This window comes from Ochotona curzoniae, unplaced genomic scaffold, assembly GCF_017591425.1.
Source record: "Ochotona curzoniae isolate NIBS_2020 unplaced genomic scaffold, NIBS_Ocur_1.0 contig_66, whole genome shotgun sequence".
In the NCBI taxonomy this organism is placed as follows: domain Eukaryota; kingdom Metazoa; phylum Chordata; class Mammalia; order Lagomorpha; family Ochotonidae; genus Ochotona; species Ochotona curzoniae.
This window is the reverse complement of record NW_024466512.1, coordinates 19485119-19509958: the sequence shown is the minus strand read 5'-3', so window position 1 is coordinate 19509958 and position 24840 is coordinate 19485119. Positions and strand designations below refer to the sequence as shown.

The following is a 24840-nucleotide window of genomic DNA, read 5'->3' as shown; positions in this document are numbered from 1 at the left end:
TTGCACACATCAGTTCTGGGAAGAGCCTAGCACTCTGCGAGCAGTGCACAGTGGCCTGAAAACAGCCCAGACATGTTCTGTTTGGTGAACAAGTTTACTGCAAGTGTAGAAATAAAAGAGTGAAAGCTGTTGCCAGTCATTAGGCAATACATTCTGTCCTGACTCTACCCCAGGAGGTCCCAGACTTCCTGTAGGCAAAAAACAAACACCGTGACCGTTTCTACTTCTCACAAGAATTTAATTCTCCCTTCTGTATAAATAAGGCAGCATGAAACACTCCAAGCCCCACTGCTGTCTGTTTCAGAAGCAGTGCGTAAAAGATGCCCGGTTCCCGCTGAGTCCTGTAGTCTCTGCATAAACAAGAAACTAGAAGGGACTGTGCACAGCCAGCTCTCTGCCGACAGCAAAGGGAAGGCCAAAGAGCTGGGCTCAGGCTCAACGCCTGGTGGCCGGTCCTCGGTGGCCAGGGCCTCTTCAAAACACAACAGGATACGGATGGAGAGGGGCAAGGCACAAGTGATAATAAATAAGGAAAACAGTTCTAGTTCTGTGAATGAGTCCTGGTAGAGACACACTTGAGTGGGTGCACTGCTAGGGGTGCCCAACTGGCAGCCGTGACTCCAGACAGGCAGACCCAGTACCTGTGCAGATCTCACAGGGAGGTTTCTTGCAGGCTCTGTGGCCCTTGTCACAACCGAGGCTCCTGCTGGGAGTGAACCCTGGCACGCTCATAGTCCAGCTTCTTGAGCTTTCTCAGGATGTGTGAGAAATGGTCTAGGTAGCCCTGGCCACTTGGGGTGATGTTATCTGGAAGGCAGTGTGTGCCAGGACATACACTGGCAGAAGAGAGAGGGTACAGCTGAGCTCCCCATTCTCATGTCCTCTGCTTTGGTCCCCTGTGGGTGTTACTGAGACCCTGAGATCTAGGGGCTATGTTGGCAGCTATGTGAATCTGAATCTGCCCTGCCAGGCCCTTTGCATCTGGTCATCTCTATGGCCAGCAAGGCCCATGGACAGAGGATGGGCTGGCTGACAGTCCTGCACACTGGAGCTCTTGCTGCCAAGCAAGTCATGCCCTACGGTTGGGACCCCAAGGACAACCAAGGCTACAACATCCCTCACCCTGGGCTCTGACCATCTGACTTTGTCAGATCGCAAGTGGACCTCCACACTGTGGTACCAGGCTCTGTCTCCTTGAGCCTTTCTCTGGACTACCCTCCACCTTCAGCACTGCCCACCTCCTCCACGGGTGATCATGGAGATGAGCACTGGCCACAAAAGAGAGGTGAGGTGCTGTTGAGCAGGTACTCAACATGTTAAGGTCACCCAGTGGGACTCAGGACACAATGCGTGTGGAAAGGGGGCACCCTTGTAGCTGACAAGGTAGCCAATGTTAAGCTCCTCTGGTACCTAGGACTCATTTCTGTAGACACATTCGTGGGTCACTGGGTCTTTTCTCCAAATAGTATAAAACAAGTGACAACTACCAGGAGACCCCAACTTCTATGCAGGATGAGGATCAGTGGTTGGCAATTTCCACTTCTGTGTCTGCTAGTGGAGTGGTGTGGATGGCTGGGCCAAGCGTTTCAGACAATAGGGGTGCCAGGTCTGAGCCTGAGTTCCCACAGTTCACTTGTAGATCCTCTGCCGACAAGAGATGCAGAACAAATTGCACCTGAATCATCACTTGTACTCATTCCAACTCAAGGTCCAGAGTACCCTGTCATTCATCTTGACCGTCCATGGTGAGCCTAAAGTACACTGCACACAATTAGTCCCTGAACCTGGATGGCTTGGCCAGCAGGTCCTGAAGGCATGAGAGTAACCAGCTTCCAGTTGCTATTCTGTTTCATCTATACGGTAGGACCTGGCTTCCTGGCAGACTGAACCTCAGCTCCAACCTAGCCTGCCATGTTTCCAGGACAAGGCTTGCAGGTGCCACAGGTGTGGCCGTGGGATGGCCCTCATCCTGGTCCTACAAGATGACAGCTTTTGGGGGCAGGATGGCATGGTCTGAGGGGACATGTAGGGAATACTCAGCAATGAGCGCCGGGGCATTCTTGAGCATCTCATAGAAGGAATCCACAGTCTTCCGGTAGAGACTCCGCTGCAGGACGAAGGGCCGGAAGAGGTTGAGAGGCTCGGCCCTGTGCACGGCCTCCGGGAGTCCCATGGCCTCGGGCACCTTGCGGTTGCCAAGGAAAAAGTGAGGGAGCTTCTTCTCAAGCAGGCTCTTCTCCAGGAAGCGTAGCAGTTCATGCAGACGCACATCCAGCTGTGAGGCCTGCCAGTCAGCTGCCCGCCGGGACAGCAGCAGGTGTAGCAGGGCCGTCTTTAGGTGGTAGCTGCTGAGCCCACTGGGGCCAGTCAGGCGGTTCTGCTTGGACAGCAAGAAGCATGCAATCTGCAGGCAGCTCAGGTGGCAGGCACCCTCGGGTAAGGCCTTCAGCATCATCCTCAGGAAGTGGCGTTCGTAGACAGCAAAGGACAGGAGCCAGTCAGTGCTGGAGGCTGCGACCTCCCCAGAGGAAAGGTGGGAGATGAAGTACAGGTCTGAGTCATCACACTGGATCACAGGCATCAGCTGAAAGGGCATGAACTTCCCGGAGCGGAACTTGATCTTCAGGGATCCAGGAGTTTCCAACTGGCCAAATGCTAGGTCGAACTCATACTTGTGGGCAATACGGTGCCAGGCTTTAGTGAGGGCCGTCTGGAACCATTTCATGACCTGCATGCTGTCCAGAAACGGGGACTCTGCAGCGCAAAGGAGGTCTTCCAGGCCACCATCTTCAGACTGCACTGCTGTCTTGTTCTTACCATGCAGGAGACATAGCATATCCTCTCCGAGTTTGGTCTTGCCACAGATGCAGCCCTGGGCATCCCCATCAGCCCGGACCACTTTGATCTGGGCATAGCCCTGGCGGTCCAGGGGTACCGGGCGGCTGGAGCACCAGAGCTCTGGGTGGAAGCGGTAGGGCTCAGGGGGCGTGAATGGCACAAAGAGGTGGCATAGCAGCGGCCGGTCTACCTGCCAGTTCTCGTACATGCTATCCACACCGATGAAGTCTTCTACCTCCATGTCACTGTCCCTGTTACAGATGCTCCGTAGGGCTTCCAGCAGGTCATCCACGAAGCCTTCCACAAACTCACGGGTGCGGGCGGCATCCGCTGTGGACCCCCGAATGCAGCGTTCATAGAAGTGGCTGAGGGTGGCCTTGTTGGGCAGGGTGAGGCCCTGTAAGGGGGTGCCCCCGAGGCTGGGCAGCTCATCTTCATCGCCACCCGGGTACTCAAGGGAGGACCCATCCTGGTGGTCCTGCCGCCACACCTCGATGAGCAGAAAGAGGATCATGCAGAGGGTGCTCCAGAGGTCCCAGGCCGCACGGGTGTCATTCTGCTGCTGTCCTTCGTCTACCACCTGCTCTGCAGCTTCTTTCTCAGCTGCCAGCCGCGCCACCTCTTCCTCCAGGCGCAACTGTTCCAGCTGCAGCTTCTCCTGGTGCGCCTGCATCTTGCGGATGATCTCTTCCTCATTCTCGGGGACGGTGGCGTTCTCCCGTGGGAACAGCAGCGGGTGGTTGATGATGGCTGTCACCACTACCAGGCACACCCGGAAGAGCCCCACAGCCATGGCGGGAGATCTCCTGGGAATAGGAGGGAGGGAGACAGAGGGAGTGAGAGACCGGCCAGCAGTTAACACCAGGCTTCCCTCAATCCTACTTCTCTCTTGAACTCTTGTGCTGCAAACACCTTGGTCCTTCTCCAAACCAATATGCTGCTCCCCCCCTGCAGGTGCTTCATGTGCTTCTCTCTAGCCTGGAAAGAACCCAAAGGCCGACACCTGTGGTGGTTGTCTTTTTCCATCTGCCCAGACATTCCTCTTGCATGTGGCAGCAGCCCACAGCTCCTGGGCCCCAACTCTTTTCCCTGTCCAGTCCTTAAAGTTGATGGGAAACAAACCCATCCCCTAGTTACAGTGGAGAACACTTACTCCAGGCCCAAAATAATCAGTGCTGCACCCAACCAGCTACAACCACAGTGACTGGCTTAGGAATGAGCACATGATCTGATCGGGGCCAATGAAGACAGATGTAGGATATGTTGAGACCAATGGGGAGAAGGACTCAACCTGTCATGAGGGTTGCCCAGGAAACAGGGAAGCTGCAGCGCTGGCAGCTCTCCTGGTGGAAGGGGAGCCTACCCAAGAAACACGCCAACACACAGGACAGCAGGTCCCCACCTGCACAAAGACGTTGCCTCTGACTGTAGTTGGAGAAGTCATAGACATCACTCAGCTATTTTCCCATCATTTGAAACCCAAGTAGTCCTGATTAAAACATCCCTACCCCAAGTGCATGGTGGTGAACAGTTCTTGCAGCAAAGCCAGTCCTACCATTGAACATGACCTTGGGTGTGCTAAGTCACTCTCTGAGCCCTGGTTTGCTTCCTGCTCTGGAGGTGAGCATTAGCATCCCGCAGGGTCCTGGTCCTGAGGGCTGTGCTGATCCATGCTACCTGCCAGGGACCAGTGCCCAGCACCCACTCCTAGCATTGTAACCCCTACTGATGCAGCTCTGAGCCCCAATCTCTCTCTGCTGTCAACCTCTCCTGACCTGGAAGACTCCCCCATCCAACAGTCTTACCCAAGCGCAGTCTATGACAGCTTGAAGAAGACCCAGTCACTCGTCTTTCTCTCCTGGAGCCCTACTACATGACCCTCCTGGATAAAGGGATATTTGAATCCCAAGAGACCCTAGGAAAGGGCCTGACCCTCACAATCTTCATGATTCCAGCTGGGATGCACAGAGAAGTGACTGCAACATGGCAGCCTGTTAGAAATAGACCCTGATCTCCAGTGCCTCCAGAGCCACCACACCAAGGTCTGAGTTTTAACACAAAATTTGAGCATCCAAATCATAGCAAGCACTGCCTGGGAAGCCTTGTCAGGCAGTGTAAGCCTTCTACCTCTCCCTTCCCTAGCAGATAGCTCGGGAATGCACAGCCTATTCTTTCCACCCTTGCTAGGCCTCCTTCCAGCAAAGACAGCAAATGGCCAAATGCCAAGAGCTGTTGTTGGACAACAAGGGGAACCCAGGCATAACCACTGTCACTGGCAGGCTTGAGCCCCTTTGCCTTAAGCCTTTGACCTTGACTTTGTAGGATGAAATTCTTGCTTGCATGGTGCCTAGGGGCAGGGATTTGTCACCAGGTGCAGCCTGTCCTCAACATAAGGGAAGATGTGGATTATCCAAGTTGGCTGTCAGAACTACATTTAGGCAAGAATGCTGCTCAGACATGATTCAGGTCCAGCTGCTACCTGGCTGGAGATGTCCACAAGGTCAGTGGTGTCAGCAGGAGGGGCGCAGCTGCAGCAGAGCCTGGTGTGGAAGCCTTGGAGGTGAGCTCAGGGTCAGGAGAAAGTGGAGGAAGTCAGACTGGAAGGAGGGTAAGGTGAAGAAAAGGACAAGGGCAGTGAGCCAGCTTGCCTTCCCTAGGCTGAAGAGCAGCTTGCTGGTTAATCGCAGCAACAGGTGGGCCCCAGCTTCCACAACAGAGATATCTGCAGACAGCTTGCCAAGGTGGCCCAAAGCCAAACCTGGAAACTTGGTGGATCATCACAAAAGAGTTTTAGATAAAAGTATGGAGTGATAACAGTGCAATATCAGGCAGGAGCCAGTTGGGAAGTAATTTATTGCTTTCAAAGTCCTCTAGGCTCCCTGTATCCCAGACTGTCATCTTTGAGTATAGTAAGCCTTGACCAACCACAGTAAGAGCCCCAGCAACGCCTAACTCTAGAGGGAGTCCATCTGCATGCAAAACCAGAGTGGGAAGCCACCAATAGGAGTAGTGTTGTGCACAAGCCCTGCTGCTGGGAAGTCCTTCTCCTCTCCACCCGGAAGCTGCCAAGTGCGACTGGTGTACATCCCCAGACCATCTGGAGCTTCTGGAGGGTGAAGGACTGCTGTGAGAACCAATCCAGCTGGAGAAAGGGCTGTGCGCAAAAGGTCTAGGGGCTGGACTCCGGAGGAGGCAAACTGTAGCAGGAGCTGGCAGGCACAGCGTGGAAACTTCTTGTGACTTCTGCCTCCCATATTAGTGTCTGCGTGTGAGTCTTGCTCTGCTCCCAATTCCAGTTTCCCACCAGTGTGCACCACTGGAAGCAGCAGGTGACAGCTTCAAGATCTGCATTCTGCCACCCACGTGGGAGACCCAGCTGAGTTCCCAGCTTGTGTCTTTGGCCTGGCCCAGCCTTATTTGTGGGTATTTGGAGCTAGCCAGAAGATCAAAGATCTCTCCATGTCTGTGTGAACACAAGTAGGTTTTTTTTTTTAAGCCAGAATGTCTAACTCCTGGATGCAAGATGGTACAAATCAGCTTCTGCATTTGAATGCTACAGAGCTACAAGAAGCTAACGCGGTGTTAGCAAAATGCTCATTTCAGAACAGGTTTTCCCAAAGCAGAGCTGTGGAGGCTTGGGAATGTGCAAGCAATACTACGTGCAGGAGTTTATGATTGTGCAGGCCATGCAGATGCCTGTACAAGGAAAGGTGGAAGGCACCAGGCTGTCCACCATAATAGGGACCACCACAATTTTAGAAACAATAGTCCCCAGGAAAGTGGTGCCCAGGGGCAGACGCCCAGGCTGCACACCCAACATGCCCGGTCTTGAGCCTTGTTGAGTGAGCTGGGTGGCCCACTCGGCTTCTCCAGGGCTCCTACGTAGGTGGGGTTAGGAACAGACCTTCCTTGCAGAGATACTGGGAAGCTCAGGTGAGATGGCATCACAGGTGCTCTGTGCGTGGCCTGCAGTAGGCGCCTGGCAAAAACACGCTCCTTTCCCCACACCTCCGCAGGCCTGTTCTCTTACCTGCCGTGCATACCAGCCCTGCCCGAGGCCCGGGGGCGTGGAGGAACAAATGCTCAAAAGTGCTCCAAAGGCACAAAATGTTCCCTAGTTACTATGGTTCCCTGGCACACGGTACCCTTAGCTCTGCCTCCCAGCTAATGGGAGAAGCCTCCAGAGCTGGCGGTCAGGAGTGCCCACTCTGACTCATCTTCAATCATCTCCTTCCTCCCTTCCTTAGATGTCATGTTGCTCCTTGAATTCTGCGTAGGTTGGCACCATCCACAACACCCTGAGGGAGGGGCAGGAAGAGCTGGGCCAAGACAGCAAACAGTAGCTGCTAACTGGGGCTGAGCTGGAAGCCTCTGCCTCTTCCCTTTCTCAAACCATGGGAATGGGGCAGGTGCTCGGCACAAGGGTTGAGATGCTGTTAGGGATGTTTGCACGAGATATCAAAGAGCCTGGTCCGAATTCCCACTCCTCTGCTTCTGACTCAGCTTCGTACTAACACACATCCCAGCAGGTGATGCCTCAAATACTTGGTGTCCACCTACACCAAGTATTGTGTTCTTAGATTGCGTTCCAGGCTCCTGGCTTCTGTCTGACCCAACTCTGTTTGCAGATGTTTGGGGAGTGAATTAGTGGATGGAAGAGCTCTCAAAAGGCAAACAACACATAATTTTTTAAATGTTAGAAAACTGGAGACAGGACAGGTAGCTGGGAGCCTCTTCCAAGCCAAGGGTACATATTAAGCACACACACCCTATTCCCCCAAGAGCCCCTTGCATCCAACTTCAAGTGTGTCCACAGCCACCTTGCTCCACAGCTCTGAGCTTACACACCTGAGGTCTGAGATGTGTAAGGGTTTACGTTTGAGAATACACTTGGGTCACTTGGCGGGCTTTTGTCCCTTTGCCAGGAAGCCAGCAGGAAATCTGCCAAATTCCTCTCCACCCCCGCTCTTGCCCAGAGAGAGGAGAGCCTGTTCACAGCTAAATTTAGCCTGGCAAGGGGCCAGTTATGGGCAGGAGGGGCTGGAATGAGATGGTGGCCCCTGGGTGGCCCAGGCAGTGGTTTACCAAGATCCTCCCTTTGAGGCTCGCCAAGAACCCAAAGTCCTGCAGGAGTTGGTCAAGAGCATTCCCTCATTTGGGCCCCTGCCTGCTGTGTCCCTCAGGGCTAACAGCTCTCCCAAATCACAGCTTTGTCCAGCGAATGCTATCATGAGTTGTGTAACAACCAGAACTTCCATTTTTCAGGCCCTGCCCAGGAGTTGCTGGCTACCATATACAGAGGCCATTGCAGTCTTCTAAGAGGAGGGTGTGAGGCCTGTCCTGCAGATAGTTTAACCAAAGCTCATGGGATTAGGTAATCTTCTAGCCACAGGATGAAGAAAGTCCCAGTGGGGCTGACATTCAAGCCTGCTCTGTCTGCTGCCTCTGGCCAAGTCCAGATGCTTCCCACGGTGCTGTCTTTGCAGAGCACAGACATTACTGGGTGTGTCAGGGGTGGGGAGGGGATGCACTGGATGCTGCAGGACCCAGTATGGTGAGCATGGCACAGTCCTTGGCAGTCCTTGCATGAAGAGCCAGCCACCAAGCACCTTCACAGGCCAGGGGAGTGTATGGGAGGCATGAGGGCTCAAGGCTGTGAATACAAGGACAGAGAGTTTTATTCCAGTGCATAGCTTCCTTGTCAAGATAGCTCCCCTGCCCTCATGGCTGGAGAGATGTCAGTGTGTAACCCTGGGCTCCCCGTCCCTATCTCCCCTCCTCCCACACATCAGGAGCAGTAGGAGCCCACTACTCGTGTCTACAGTTGGCTGACTCATGGCCTCAGCTCTGAGTTACCCAGGACCCATTTCTCAGCCCTCAGTACTCCCTTAGGGACCCTGGTTCTAACGGCACCATCATCCAGGCCCCCTTGTTAGACATGCAAATTGTGAGGTGCAAGCCCAGCCCTGCTGAGCAGAAAAGTTCCAGGGTGGAGCTCTGCACCTGCGCCTTCGCCAGCCCTCCTGGTGGCTCGCATGCCCAGTGTCTGAGGCCTACTCCTGCTAAGGCAGGCATCGCTGGGGGAGGAGGGTGAGGCTCTGCAGTGTGGTAGCAGCTGGATTCTAGAGCTTGCCAAGGGCTTGCCCTGTACCAGCCTTCAGATGTGATTAGCTCAGCTAATTACCACCGCAGGGGGACTCTGGCCTTGGCATCATCCTCAGAGCTGGACCAGGAGAAGACGGGTTTGCTCTAGGAAATGGAATGAAAAAGGTGGTTGACCACAGGGAAGGGCACTTTTAGCCCAGGCCCCAGGGGGCTACTCGGGTCCACTTCCCACTGTCTGGATTCCATGCCTTCTGTGTAAGGAGGAACCAAGAGAGACCCAAACCACCCTAAGATGGGAGGCTGAGTTTGGGGAGGAGGGACTCCTACTGCCCATCAGGTTTGAGATCTTGGGTAAAATGGCAAACATTTGCTTGGGGGAAATAAAATCATGCATTCTCATTTTGTAGATGCAGATAGGAAGGTGGCTAGTCCATGGTCCCTCCCAGGAAGCATCTGACTGGGGATCCAGGAGACAGGGAGTGAGGGCAAGGATGCTTTCATTCAGCACAGCACAGCAGCTACCCGGGCCAGACTGGATTCTTCACCCAGCTTCCAGAACATTTTCCTCATCTTACGATGAAGAGACTGATGGTCAGGGAGACTCAATGGCTGACCTGCAAGACTCTGTGTGAATAGCACCTTAGCTGGACTTGCTACTCCCTGGCTCTTTCTCCATCATCCCAGGCAGCTGCCTGGGAACAGTGAACCCAGCCACCTCCTAGCCACACTCAGGTCTGCTGTCCCTCAAGCTGCCCAGACCTTAGACAAAACAAGAAATGTCAGTGTGAAAACAGAGCTGGAGTTGGCCGAGGCTGCTAGTTTTGCAGTCTGAGCCCTGAATAGACCTTCTTCCCCTAGCCTGCCCACTTATTTCAATCCCATGCTTCTCTCGCAAGGCCCCTGCCCCTGCTGGAGCCACAGAGGCCTAAGATCAATGTCCCCACAGAACAGTTCATGGGTCCCTCAGCTGGGAGTCTGCCTCAGAACCAGGCCCGTCTCACCCTTTGGGGAACTCCTGCCAGTCAGGCAAGCAGCCTTCTGCCTCTTACTTGCATGTCCTTCTGCAGATCCAAGGGCACTGGGCAGGGGCTGGACACACTGCAGGTCCCGATGTAATGGTGTGGTTGTCTCACCATGCACAGGGCCAAGGCAGCTGTGCAGCACCCAGCTCCATCACTCCCACCTCCTGGCCTAACGCGGGGCAGCCAGGACATGGCACAGATGGCTCAGAAACAGCTCCTCTGTATGCATCACTGCCCACAATAACCAGCTCTCGTCCCTCCAGGATGGTAGGCTGAGCTCCACCCCTGGCCTGGCCACTGAATTCTCCCTGGGGCATTTCTGGCCAGGCTTTCACTTCACCTGCACCCCAAGTAGTGGAGGAGGGGATCTGTGTGGCCTGGGCCCTGGCAGGAGGGGGAGGTGTAGGCAAAGAAAGGAAGTGAGGAAAGAGGAAGGAAAAGGACCCAGAAAAATAACTGAGAACATGGGGGCAGGCCAGCCATCACCCTCCACCTCAGACCATGGCAGGGACTCTCTAGGCCTCCAGCCAGGCTGCCTGCCTATACCCTTCCGACCCCTGGGCACCTTTTCTCTCTGTGGACAGGGCTGAACCCAAGTCTCAGGAAGGTGGGCAGCTGTCATGGAGAGCTGAGTGGTGGAGACACTGGTCACCAGGGATACCAGGATGGAACAGCAGGTGCTTGCTCTGAAGGCAAGAGCCACCACATTGCACACTCCACATACTAAGAAGCCAGGCATGTGGGTTTTCTCAAAGTCCTCCAGTTTCTGAACATTGGCTGCTTTTTCTAAAATGCCTTTTAAACCCTGTGAGTCAAATGGGCAAACCCTGGTCTGGCAGCCCCTCTCGTGCATCTCCTCAGGAAGCCTGCTCTCCTCTTGTCCAGGGCCCCCGACATAAGCCCCTACCTGACCTTTCACCCTACATTCAGGCCTGACTTCCTCCTGGCACCTCCCATGGGCCCCAGCAGCCACAGTAGACACAATCCTCACGGCTGACACAGATGAGAGGACACCATTGTCAGGCCAGTGGTCTCTCCCCTGCAGTCCCCCACGGCCTCTCTGAGGATGAGAAAGGAAGAAGGGTCTTTGCAACCTAAGGGCAATGTACTATGCAGGTGCACGTGGTTGATATCACAGAGTGAGTACACAGTGCCACGGACAGGGGACTCTGAACCCCCACCGTCCCTATCACCCCAAGGGAGACCTCACACACAGAGTGAGCAAGACCCTAAGCACTGGAAGCCCCCAGGAGTATAGACTGGACCCTGGTGAGGGTGGTGGCGGGTAGGGCTAGGAGGCTGGGCAGGACAGAAGGAGGGAGAAGGGGTAGAGGAGAGATGCATGCCCTTGAGCCCCATGGATGGGCCCAGCCACCAGTCAGCAGACAAGAGGACACAGGGCAGGTGCTGGTCTTTCTGCTGTCCCCCTGGCACCATAGGAGGCACCCAGCCACAGCTGCCAGCAGCTCTGAGTCTCCTCCAGCTTCACTCTTGGGGGAGGGGAGAATTTCACCAGGATGCCAACCCCATGCTCAGAGCTGGGGCCACCAGAGTGACTGGCCAGCCTAAACGCAGGAGGGACAGCAGCCTGAGCCCTAGCACCTCCGGCAGGAGTCATATCCTTCCTGATCTCTCCACCCTGTCCTCACCAGCTGACATGTACCCCTCCGTGAACAGACGGTGGGCAGGGCAGGGAAGCCATCAATCTCCCAGGAAGGACAGGGCGCCTCTCTGTCTAGCCGCGCCACTGACTTCCCAACAGCAGGAGCCCTGACCATACATGGGGCACCAGGAACATCACCGTACTTTGGGACAGATGAACTGTGGCCTGGTGTCTGCAGCCAGGGTGTGGGGAGGGAAGAAAGAAGGATGATAAGGCATGAGTGGGGATAGGACATGAAGGCTCAGAGGCAGCAGCTGTGATTCCTGAGCTCTGGCCCCCATCCTCTTCTCTCTCCTCCAGGGCACCTCAGCCCCAGCAGCCACTGTGCGGTTGGGGTAGCAGCCCTCAAGAGGACATGCTGCCGTACAGACCCTCAGCCCTAGTGAGTGTGACCTTGGAAAACAGGTCTCTGGGACTAACAACTCACTTCTGGGACTAAGTTAGGACGAGATCAGCCAGGATTACCCAGGTGGGCCCTAAGTGCAATGACCAGGAACAGCATTTAGATTGGCAGTGAAAACATTACTTACGACAAGCATGTCCCACATCCCAACCCACAAACTGACACCCAGCTCTAGCTCCTGACTCCAGCTTCCTGCTAATGCAGATCCTGGGAGGCAGTGGTGAGTGCTCAAGTAACTGGGCTCCTAACCAATGTAAAGTCAGTGACAAGTGTCTTTATAAAGAAACAGAAAAGGAGAAGCAGCAGTGGGGGAAGGCCATGGGAGTGGAGGCAGAGATGGCAGTGATGCTGCCACAGGCAAGGGATGCTATAACAAAGCCAAACTTTAGCAGCACAGGGGCAGGGCAGAGAAGGCTGTGCTGGTGGGAAGCTGCTCAGACAAGGCAGCTGCTCTGGCTCTGGCTGGATGGGGGAGGAGTGAGCAGAATGGAGAGTAAACACAAAGCAAAACAAAGCCCTCCACGCCCGTTTTCACAGACACCAGGGGTGGATGGATCCAACCCAGCAAGCTGCTCCCTGTGCCCAGCAGCTACCTTCCTCTGGATCTCTGAATGGGAACACAGAGTCCAGCAGGCTTGCCCCGCCTCTTGGGCGCTGGGGAGGATGCCTCCCATGCCGTTTACCCACCCCAGCATCTCTTACCCATGTCCACTGCCCTCTGTTTGGCTTAGGTCTCCTGCTTCTTAGGCGGTACCTGACACAATGCCCCCAGCCCCAGCTGGGCTGGTGGGGTGGTGGGGGGAGGGGTGAAGGAGCAGAGGGGTGGAGAGGAAGGGAGTCTCTCTGGGTTCCTGAGCACGTGGGTACACACACACACACACACACACACACACACACACACACACACACATTCTGTGCCCATAAAGATTTAAAAGTCCTTTTCATCTTATTAATAGAGAATGGCGAGAGACACAAAGGCAAGAGGGAGGCCAACCCAGCTGTAAAAACTTTAAGAGCTTGTGGCTGGCTCCTTGGCCTGGATGCTGCTGCAGGGCCCTGGCTACACAAAGGAGTCGGGTGTCTGCCTGCCTCCCACATGCCTCCCACACCTGCTAAGTCACAGCAAACCAGTTCTTTTCCTCTCCAAAAAGCTGGGGACTCAGACCATCAGGCTCAGAGCAGTGAACAAACGGGCTTGTACATAGAGTGAGCTGTGATCACCTGGTCACACTTCTGTGAATTACACAGAACAAAGCACCAACTGTGGCACTCTGCTACCTCATCACTCTAGGCACAGGGATGGAGTGACGCGGGTGCTTGTCTACTGAGCTGTGCCTCGGGTATCTAAATGATGCCTGCCTAATGTGTGAGCCCAAATACAAACCAAACACAGAGAGAGGACACAGGCCTGGCCTAAGGGTCCCGCAGGCTGTCACAGAAGAGGAGACGTTTGGTGACCCAGGCAGTTCTGCAGCAACCCCCCACCAACTCCCGACCCACTCATGCCAGAAAGGGCTGACCCTGATAATGCCACCCTGGGTGCTGAGCACCTGGCATTGGACAGGGGCAGCTGCTTCAAGTGGTGGCTCGGTGGGCAAATGGACGCAAGAACGAAAGAGCAGAGTTAGGCCTGGGAAGGGAAAGGCTTGGTGCCTTTACTCCCTGGAGCAGGAATTTCACATTCCTGGGATGGAGGGGAAAGTCCTAGGTGAAGTCATTCCTAAATTCTTATTTCCAAAGGGGTACCCTGCGGTGAGAAGGAAGGTGCTATTAGGAGTCAGTGCCTCCTCAGGATCTGTGAGCAGGGTCCCCTTCGGACACAGCGTGCAGTCTGTGGCCTGGACCAGCCGGCACTGCATGTGGACGCCTGCCAAGGTTCATCAGGACAGAGGTCCAGCAGTGTGATACCAGCATGAGCTTACCTGGCCACAGCTGCCGCGCCCCTGCATTCCTTCCTCCTCACTCAAGACTCTTGTGAAACTCCAGATCAACAGAGGAAAACAGAGCGAGACAAATGAGGGGAGGGAAGGAGCAGAGAACTCACTTCTGACAGCTTGCCCAACGGTTCTCCCTTCTCTGAGAAAAACTGGACAAGCCTCGTGGCCCCGACACAGCATGCAGGGGCTAGCCCACTGCAACCAGCGCATTGCATACTTTCTCAGGCTTGTGTAAAATGCTCTGTGTGAAACAGCAGGGCACCTTGGAGGCAGGCCCTCTCTGTGCTTTACACAGAGTATGAGGTGCTTTGTGCAACACTGGGTGGGGACCTAAGCCCAGGCCTGACTCCCGAGCCCAAGGGCTTCCTGTGCTGCTGGTGAGTGGGTGCCTGGGTGACAATCACGGTAGGTGCAGGTGACAACTGGAGTCTGGGCATGAACTCAGCACCTCCCAGACCCCTCTCTCCAGAGAGCCTGTGAGTTTGACCCGGGCTGCCTGATTAGGAAAAAAACTGAGGGCTCTGTAGATCCTGTGTTGCAGGGGGAGCGAGGGGGGACCACATAGGGAGGGCTGGGGCCCAACATCCTCTGCTCTCCTCCCCTCAGGCCAGGGCCTGCCATGGTCCTCGGCTCTCTGAGGTCCTGCCTTCCCAGCGACTCTGGAACAAAGTCTCAGCAAACAAAGGACCCTTTCATGAGCATCAGGCAGGTCTCAGCTGCAGAACAGGCTATTGAGACGGGTTCCCAGGAGAACATGGCAGGACCAGCAGAGCGTGACCTGGAGCCAGCAGGCAGGGCCAAAGAGGAGACAAAACCCTTCAAGCTGGTTTGATGCAGGTCCATGGGAGACTCCCTTGCCTGCACTGCAGGGATGTGAGCAAAGCAAGAAGGCATCAGAGCCCAAGCTGAGCCCCTCCGTGGGTTGAGCAGGTTGTAGCTGCCAGGTAAAGCACCTGGAAGTGACTCCTTCCATACTTGTGGCTTGGTGTTTTTCCCAGACACTTCCACCCAGGAGTCCCAAAGTACTCTGTCGTCTAGTATGGCTTGTCAATGTGCCCACTGAGCAGACAAGTACACTGAGGTCTGTGTGCTCCTCTCATAGTAGAGGGTAGGGGAGTCACAGCAATGGGGAACCTGAAGCTGATGGTCTGTCTGCTGTCTTCTCATTTTTGACACTCAGCTATGGTGGTATTTTTTATGATATGTTCATGCTCAGTGAGCCATGGTGTCCCAGTGGAGGCCTAAGGCAGCATAAGGCTGTGGGAGAAGCAGATCTAGGTTGCAGTTCTGTGGCTCTGAGTTGGTTTCTTGATCTCTCTGAACCCGCTTCTTCACCTACCTGGAGGGGCTGTGGTAAAGAACAAACCCTAGGATGGCCTGGCTCAGAGTAGGTGCTCGGTTAATGAAGCCATGATTTATAAAGAGGTTAGCCTACTTATATAAGGAAAAGGTCATGGCAACTGATTTGGGGAATCAGATTTGCACACAGAAGCAAATGTTCACCTCTGCTAAGGATACTCCAGCCTTCATCTCTGACCCTGAAGAGGTTACGGTCATGGCCCAAATCAGTGTCTACTAGTATGCTCGACACCAGGGAAGCATCTGATGCCCAGTGGCACAAAGTACAAGCTTTCAGTGGAAACCTCCGAGGTGGAAGAGGCAGCTGCCATAGATGGGGGCCCATTGCCATACCCAGTGGCTCACCACTCTCCCCTCCTGCTGACACGTGGTAGCCCTGGCTGCTTCCTGTCTCAATAGGACAACATTCTACCAGATGCATCTTCAAGTGGCCAAACGTGTTCAGCTTTGGGAACTGGGCCATTGTCTAGGTCTGCCTTTGGTGGGACACGCTTGGCAACCAGGACTCTAGCAACAAGTACAACTCAAACAGCTGTAGCTCCCTGCAGGAGCTCCTGGAGGAGACAGAGTTCAGCCAGGGTGGGGGTGGAGGAGTGGATGACCAGGGGCCACTGTTCTTTTTCCTGTGCTCCTTCATGGGATTACTGTTCACCCCTCCTCACTGTGCCTTCTGTAGTCCAAGTCCCCAGCACAGTACTGTCCACATAGCAGGTACACAACACGAGCTCAACTGGCGCAGACACTCCTACCCTCCCTTTGGGAGAGTGAGTACAAAGCAAAGGCACTTTCTGATGATCCCATAAGTGCCAGTTTACTCCCAGCCTCACAGACCTAGGCTGCAAAGCGTCCACAAGGAGTCAGCACAGAAGCCCGTAAGACCTCCGCCAAACCACCCTTCCCTGGAGCTAAACCCACCCACCACCCAGGACCCACTCCTAGCAGTTCACAGCCAAGACCTGGGAACTACGACCCCCACCTCTCCCTGCCCCGCAGCCTACCCTCTCTCCAGTCTCCAAGAAACACTCCTGTGGATGTCCCACCTTGGATGTTCCTTCCCTCCAACATGTGTCTTTCAGTTGAGGTTGATCTTTTCCCCTCTCGTCTGCCTTCAGGTGGAGGTGTTGCCTTGGGCAACAGTGATGTCACCTGCAAGGGGCTTCTACTCCACTGATGTCACGGGGCGGACCACCCAGGTGGAGGGGGAGGCATTCCCTATGGGAAATTATCACAGGGGCCCAACACACTGAGGAGGACCCTAGAAGCTTCCTGGGTGCTCCCCATTGTCCTTTTCTTCTCCACCAAACCTCCTTGCTCTTTCCTCCTCTCTGGATGCCTATTATATACCCTGCCTTAAACCTGACCTCCCCCCTTCAGGGTCGGCATAAAGGCCAGCCAGAGGAAGCCCATCCTCAGCTTCAAACAAGGCTGGTAAAAAGACCCGGAGGAACTCTAGCTGCCCTTCTGTCCTAGGCTGGGTTGTGGAGATCTTGCCCTTGTTCAGTCTAGCAGAGAATGCACACCTCTGACTGCTGCTCTCTCGAAGAGCCCAGACTTGCCCTCTGTGTATCATCCGGCCCCTCCCTCCCAGCAGCTCTCAGAGGAGTCACCCCTGTTGTATTGATCATAAAACCAAGACTTGGAATAGTCAAGACCTTTCCCAACTGCTGAGAACAGCTAACCCCTGAGCCTTGGTACCTGGGACCCCCTCCCGAAGACATGGTTCGCTAAAGATGAGCTCTGAGGGAGGACACTCCACTCCACAGGACAGGGCAAGTGGCCTGGGGCAGCTGCAGTAGGCCCTGTCTCATGTTTGTTTCACTTAGGCCTCTGCGAAAAGTCTCTATTGATCAGGGACCATACTTCTCTGCTTAGCTTAACCCTGTGGACCAATCCAGGTTACCTGGCCACTCTCTTAATTTGTATACAGATTTTACCAGTGGGACTGGCCCTCCAACCATTACATAGCACAGAAGTTATTTCACTGATGCAAATGCAAATCAAAGAGAGCTACTGCTTGCAAAACACTAAACAAATACGTGAACACAACGGAAAACCGCCACATTATAGAAGAAGAAAGGGAGAAAACTCTACCTCTCAATGGCCAAGGAGGTGCACACAGTTAGGCTGACCTACGCATCTGGTTTACCATTAGCCAGAGGGTCATGGAGATGGACACATGGCCTGCTCTACTGGCCACCACTGCCCACATCTTCCTCTGGCCTGAATTTGACTCAAGCTTAGCTAGATGGGAGCCACCTTCTTCCAATCTTGGGGGGGTCTCATGTGGCCTACCCAGGATGTAAGCCCCAGACAGTAAATCTGTATGATGTCCACAAGTCTTACAAATTAATAAACTAACATCCTGCCTTGTATGTGTGTTTCTGGGAGCTTTCTCAGAGTGAGCCATCAGCCACTTGGAATTTGCAGAAAGTTAAGTGTTTGCAGGTAAGAGCTGGCCCCAGGACAGGTGGTCAACATCTGTCTCAGAGCCATTGGTTGAGCACAGCCAAACCTGCCCAGGTGACTTCTAAACACTTGACATGCTGGGAACGGTGTCTGCAGGTGAACAGGACTTAGGGTTGCAGGAGGACCTGGCTGGGAGCTAGGGGTGGCAGATCAGAACAGCATGTTCAGACACCCATCACCTTCTGTGCCTCCCGGGAGAGCAAGCTCAGGGCCCTGCACTCAGCCAGCTGTGGCCTCTTCCCTGGGCACCACACCCAGGTGGCACTTACTCACCACCCTCTTGCAGGCCCCAAACTGGATCTGCCACCTCCCATCATCCAGTCTTTAGGAAGGAAGGCCAGGCAGGCGTGGGCCAGGAGGTCTCCCTGAGAGCAGGGCTGGGACACTACCCACAGGGTCCAGTCCTGCTCTTCCCGGGCTCCATGTTTCAAGTGTTGGTCATAGCCTCCTGGGGACACTGCACTGTCTCTGTCAGGTAGGGCCTCCTTCTTCCTTCTCTTTCTAGACCCCAGAAGATCTGAAAGGGAAAAAATATATATATATGGTTCCTCCCAGACAATACCTTCTCAGTAGGACAGTTGTGCCAGAGACTCTGCCCTCCTTGTCCTCTGATAAAGTTACCCCCATACCCTGTCTTTGGGGCCGTAAAAGGCACTGCAGAAGCAGAGAGGGGACAATTACTAGGAAGATGACATCCAAGTTCAGACCCTCACCCCTAGAAGGCCAGAGCCTGCAACTGTTGCATCTGCGACCTTGCGGCCATCTAGCCTAGCCACTTCTGCTTGCCCATGGTGGAAGCAGCGAGGGCAGACACACCTGGTGCAGCAGCAACACACAGGCAATCAGCCAACAGGGCCAGACTTGGGGCTGGAGGACAGATCCAAAGGTCTTTAAGGGGGGAGGCGGGGGCAATATCAAGTCTGTCCCTTTCCCTCCACTCCAGCTTCTTCAGCCTCACAGGTGAGCTCACAGATGGGCCAGACGGAGCTAGTCTGTAGAAGAGAAAGGCCCTGGGTCGTCTCCCAGAGAAGAGCCAGCAAACACAGTGACCCGGATAATGCCAACCAGGCCCACGGCCACTACCAGGTCTGGGGGATGGAAGAAAGCTAGTCACACTAGGCAAAATGAGGTTCCTACCTGGTTCCGTAAAATACTTTCCCTCTCAGCTCAGCAGCATTTGGGGTTTTAAAAGGGAAAGGGGCTTTTTGGAAGAGGGGTCTGAGCATGAGGGCTTCAGGGTCCCCTCACTTGGTAGCCGGCAGACGGAAGAGACACTGGGCTGGGGGAGTGGGGGCTGAGGCCAGGAAGAAGGCCCAGGACAAAAAGTTCCGCACAGCATGGGGTCTCCTGCACTAAGTCTTGAAAGGGGAAGTGGCGGGGGCTTCCTCTGGCCCCAAGCAACCTCAAAGCATCTGTCACTACCGCTAACCAAGAAACAGCCAAGTTCACGTTGCCTGCGGTCCTCAGGAGGGGCGGAAAGGCGCGAAGGAGCGAGCGGACAACGGACTCAGGGCGGCCTAAGTAACGGATCCTTCAGGCTCTAGGAACAAAAACCACGGTCCAGCTTGGAGCTCCGAAGCGGAGCTGCCCGCCCCCTCGACGGCTTGGGACGACCCGCCCCGACAGGGCGCTCTAAGGAGGGGTCCCTGAGGTCGCCGCCCCTTCGCCCCGTGCGTCCCCACTCTCCCCGGGTTCCCCTCCAGCACGCCCGGCCCGGGACTTACGTGCGGCCAGGGGCGGCTCCCTGGGGCGGCAGGCCTCGGCTGCAGCGCTGCCCTCGGCTGCAGCGCTGCCCTCGGCTGCAGCGCTGCCCTCGGCTGCAGCGCTGCCCTCGGCTGCAGCGCTGCCCTCGGCTGCAGCGCTGCCCTCGGCTGCAGGGCTGCCCGGCCGAGTCCGGGGCACGGGCGCCTGGGTCTGCGGGCGCCTGCGGTGCAGGGGGCGGCCCGGGTAGTTCAGAGCGAGGCGGGCGGCCGTGTTCCCGACGGCTCCCGCCTCCGGGCCTCCATCGCAGGGCTCTGCTGGGCAGCGGAGTTACTCATTTCCTGATGTCACAAAAACTTTTCCCTCCTTATAAGAACAAAACGCCCGCCTCTACTCTGGGCGCGGAAGCGGCTTAAGGAGGACCGTGTGGGTTACGCGCCTGGGCTCAGGGTCCGCCGCGGGGATGTCCGAGGGGGATCTCGCCAGGACCTGCAGAGGAACGAGCCGAACAGATGACTGAGCAGACGGGTCGAGATTTCACCCCTGTAGTCACCCGGGGAGAATGGGCAGGAGTTAGGGGAGGACGCCCTTAAAAGATGTCCTGGGCACGGTTTAGAAAGGGTTAAGTCTCTTTGAGTCAGCGGGGCGCGCTTTACCAGGGACAGAATTTCTGGGGCCCGCTTTTTTTCTTTTTTGAATCCTTTAGGGGAAAATCTGTGCACTGTTGCCTTCGCTCATCCCCCAGTAACCGCGCACAAAAGAAGCAGCGACCCCGTGTACCGGGGCCTCTGAGCTGCCAGGGCGGTGAAGCGGGGTCGAGCGTTGCTACCCTTATTTTGGAAAGGATGGAGCGTGGGCTGGCAGTGCCCTCCGCGCATCTTCCCTATGAGACCTGCCGCAGTTCCCACAGCCAGCAGAAGAAACCGCGAAGGGTTGGAAGGGATTCTTGATGAAGCAGCTTTGAACGCGCACCAGGTGCCAGCGAGGGCACTAATGGGGAAACGGGAGATGCTGCCCATTGCCACTGCAACTGCTGTGGGACCTTCGCCACCTCCTTCTTTCCTTTCTCCATGCAGCCGAGTAGTCTGGAAGACTAAAAGATAAACAGGACCGGAGGAAAAGGTCTAAAAATAGACCGCCTGGCCCTAGGCCCAGAGTGCTTGCTTCCCCAGGCTTCTCCTGACGCTCAGCCCTTTCCCTGCGTCAGGGATGGTTGCGGCAGAGTTTGGGGGACTTGTGTTGCGTGTTTGGAGGCTGGGGCGTTGATCCTTGGACATGCACTCTAGTATTGTGTGTTTCTCAAATGTCTACAAATTGCATTCTAATCCCCGAGGACAGGTGGAGGAAATTCCTGGGAGGTGCGGGGATCTGGAAGGAGCCCTGGGAGCCTGGAGCTAAGACTTGAGGGTTGGTGCTTGAAGACTGTGCTCCCGGCATGTGCACCGAGGAGTTGTTGCAGCAAGCGCTAACCAGCCTGTCTGTGTTTTCTGTTGGGAAGACTGACTATGTTTACTTTTCTTTCACCCCTGATGATTTCACCCTCCTTTGGCTGGCTGCTCTCTGCTTCTTTGCTCCCCTGTCCCAACCTGGCATGTGAGCAAGTCACCGGATCCTCCTCAGCTCTCACTCAATGACCCCGAAACGAGGCTCCTGCAGTTCTTGGAACTTCTGTTTCTCAGAAGGTGATGTGTTTCCTCCCCCAGCCCCCACCCCTGCAGTGCTTGTGTGGGTTCCTGAAGTCTTCACCCCACTTCTTCCTCCATCCCCAATGCACACTCAGGTTGTTGGTCTGGCTGCTGGTGGGCTTGCTCATCGGTCATCGGGTCTCGGGAGGTCATCGGTCATCGGTCACTACACCTGTAAAGCCTTCCCTAATCCCCCATGCCTGGATTGGATCTTCCCACCATGTCATTTCTGGAGCAGCCAGAGCTTACGCTACAAAGATTTCCTAAAGACGAGAAAGTATGAAGGATTTAACCTCTGGGAACGTGAGGGGTAATGAAAGACCCAGCTGGGTGGGTGAGGGGCAGCCTTGGAGGAGGCTGAGAAGGGTGGCCACACCAGGAGAAGGCAGCTTCCTCCTGTGCCAGCAGTGAGGTAAGACCTACCAAGGTTGAGGGGAGCCTGTAACACTCCAGAAGGCACATTCCTTTGTCCCCAACCCCCACCTCTACAGCTCCTGATAAAAACCACCCCTCACCTCCCCTGGGCATGACTTCCCTGGCCCACTGTGTATACTGGATCAATGAACCTCGCCCAGGAGTGCTCCCAATAAAGCTTGCTTTAAGCTGAACTCTGTTCTGTGTGGATTTCCGGTTCTGAACATGAACTCCAGCCTTACGGGCAAGAAGGCAGGGAGCCTCTGCTTCAAACACAGAGATGCCTAATAAAATGGGTCAACAGTTGAAAGGAAAGGGGGCTTCCAGGATGAAGCGGAAAGCAGGAGCTCCAAGGTGTGATGGGGAATCGAAGTTTGAATGGTAAAGCACTGGGTGTAAGTACCCATTTGAACTCTGAGTTCTAGAAATGCAGGGATCTGGACTGGAGACCCTGCGAGGCCCTGGGAGGGCTTTCAGGAGGATGCAAAAAGTCTTCCTTCCGGGAACCTGCACCCTGTGGGAGACCCGGAAGAGGCTCCTGGCTTCGGATCGGCATAGTATCGGCCTGTTGCGCTCACTTGGGGAGTGAATCATCGGATGGAAGATCTTCCTCTCTGTCTCTCCTCTCTGTATATCCGCCTTTCCAATGAAAAAATAATAAAAATAAATCTTTAAAAAAAAAAAAAAAGTCTTCCTTCCACTGGCCAGGCTCACAGCAAGGAAAACTTCTGGTTTTGGGGGATCTTGGGTGAATTTAAAACAAACAAACAAACAAAAAAAAACCCCTGGAAATCTGAAACCCCAGCCTACCTATGCCAGGTAAAAGGGTAAGGCCCCATTCACCCTTGTGGTTAGGGCTTTGGTTCTGTCAAAAGCAAATGCAACATTTCCTTCATACTGATCTTCAGCAGAATAAATAATTCTCATTGAACACGAGCTTACAACGAGAAATTTTAAGCAAAACTAGGAAATGAAGCACATGAGGGAGTGATTAGGCAGATGAAATAAACAGAAGAAATAGGTGTGTAAGTACTTGAGATAATACAACGATTTGAAAAAGCCTATGAAACAGTTATGGCCACACTACAGAAATGAAATGATAGAGTGTGGGACTTTGAAAAAGGAATAAGCTAAATTGAAAAGGTGCAAATATAATATGCAGAAATAAAACATATTAGTCGTGAACATTAAAACAAAACTTCAATGATGGAAAATTCTTTGTTATTTTATTATTTATTTATTTACTTATTTATTTTGATGCTCAGGTCAAACAAAGGACACTCTATTGATGGCCACAGGGCGTGGACCGGCAGGGGAGTGGCCGCCCCGAGGAACAGGGCCTTATTTGATCTTCTTGGGGTGCTGGCTGTTGGTGTGGCAGCGTTTTCTCCTCGGCAGTTGACGGTGCAGGAGTACAGGCAGGCGCTGCCCTTGCAGCAGATCATCTTGGCACAGTTGTACTTCTGGGCGAGCTGGCGCAGGGACTGCTCAATGATGCCGCCCTGCAGGTGGAGCACCAGGTGCAGTGTGAACTCTTTCTGGGTGTTGTAGTCCGACAGAGTGCCACTGTCCTCCAGAGGCTTGCCGGCAAAGATCAGACGCTGCTGGTCGGGGGATGTCCTCTTTATCCTGGGTCATCGCTGGGCTCCACCTGGAGAGTGATGGTCTTGCCCGAAGGGTCTTCACGAAGATCTGCATTGTGCTGTCTGAGGGAGTAGGAGCACAGGCGAGAGAGGCTTTTGCATCCCATTGTTGCTCCGACCCTGCAGCCTGAGGACAAGGCAGCCCAACAGCATGGCAGGTGCCCCATCCCCTTCCCAAGCAGGCTGGCGCGGCCTGCAGCCCTTCCCAAGCAGACAAAGGCAGACTGCCCACCGAGCCGCCTCCCGCCTGGTGGGTGCGGCCCTGAAGGCCACCTAACCCTCAAAGCTGCACCTGCCCCCTAGGGGAGCGGTGGAAGGGGCCATCCCGAGGCAAGCTGGGAGCCACCCCACCACCCCTACAGACCCCCACACCCAGCCCCAGCTCCAGCATCCTGGCTTCCCCCCAACCCCTCACCTGCACTGCCGCCTGCTGCCACCGACCGAAAATTCTTTCCTATTTAGGCAGTAATAAATACATCAGTCAAAATTCCAATGAAATAACTCCTTGGGGGTGAATGTTTGGCCTCGTTGATACTGCTGGGGGCGTCCACATCTTGTCTCAAAATGCCTGAGCTTGTGTCCTGACCTGGCTGCTAATCCACTTCCTGACAGTGTGCACCCGGGAGGCAGCAGGTGAAGGTTCAGAGCTGAAGCTCAGCTGCGCTCATAGAACATCCCTGCTAATTTCCAGCCCCTGGCTGTGTCCTGGGCCAGCAGTGGTGGGTGTGACCACGTGGGAGGTGAACCAGCAGACACGAGATTGCTGACTGTCTCTCACTCTGCCTTTCAAATAATAAATAAATAAACTTCACGAAAACGGGGAAAGAGGGCCCACGTTTCCCTACATTTTTGCCATCACTGGATATTTTCTAATGTGTTTGCTTTTTCTATAGATTAAAAACAAAAGAAGAAGAAAAATTTCTCAATGTCTTGATTTGCAATTCTTTCTTTCGTTCTTTCTCTCTCTCTTTCTTTTTTTTAAAAAAATTGGAATGTCAGATATACAAAGAGGAGGAGGAGAGACAGAGAGGAAGATCTTCCATGCGCTGATTCACTCCCCAAACGGCCGCAAGGGCTAGAGCTGAGCTGATTCAAAGCCAGGAGCCAGGAGCCTCTTCCAGGTCTCCCACGCGGGTGCGGGGTCCCAAGGCTTTGGGTCATCCTTGACTACTTTTCCAGGCCACAAGTAGGGAGCTGGACTGGAAATGCGGCTGCTGGGATTAGTACTGGCACATAAAAGGAGAGGACTTTAGCCACTAGGCTACCACGCTGGGCCCTTGATTTGCATTTCTTTAGTTATAAATGATACTGAACAGAATGTTGTTATTGCTCATTTTTATCTTTATGAACTTTCAATTACGACGTTTTTTTTTCTGTTGGCCTGAATGTGTGTGTATGAAAGTAAACAGAATTTTTTTTTCATGAGCGTAATTGCTAGCTGAGGTTTCACATTCCATAGTGAAAGGTGACTTGTGACTAGCACTGGACCAACTGCAAGGCAGTTTCACACCACATGTCAGAGTCAGGAATGTTAGAGATAAAATTTTAACTATAGGGGGCCAGATTTCCAGTTCCTCTGTAGCTGTGGCTATGCCAGAATATGG

General features: G+C 54.3%; 1 protein-coding gene and 1 pseudogene across 2 annotated transcripts; both read right to left on the bottom strand.

Annotated features, from left to right (window-relative positions):
* Nucleotides 1-75: 75 nt before the first annotated feature.
* On the bottom strand, nucleotides 76-19814 carry LOC121164166 (inositol 1,4,5-trisphosphate receptor interacting protein). 2 transcript variants are annotated; one of them, XM_040992152.1, is made up of 3 exons: nucleotides 19660-19814; nucleotides 19518-19569; nucleotides 76-3644 (listed from the first exon to the last, which is right to left on the bottom strand). In XM_040992152.1, the coding sequence occupies exon 3, from the start codon at nucleotides 3629-3631 to the stop codon at nucleotides 1976-1978; it is 1656 nt and encodes a 551-aa protein (XP_040848086.1). In that variant the 5' UTR covers nucleotides 3632-3644; nucleotides 19518-19569; nucleotides 19660-19814; the 3' UTR covers nucleotides 76-1975. The 2 variants fall into 2 exon arrangements, with proteins under 2 accessions (XP_040848086.1, XP_040848085.1); XM_040992151.1 differs by lacking the exon at nucleotides 19660-19814 and having other exon boundaries at nucleotides 19518-19581.
* Nucleotides 19815-22934: 3120 nt separating this feature from the next.
* LOC121164168 lies at nucleotides 22935-23294 on the bottom strand (annotated as a pseudogene).
* Between the last annotated feature and the right edge of the window lie 1546 nt (nucleotides 23295-24840).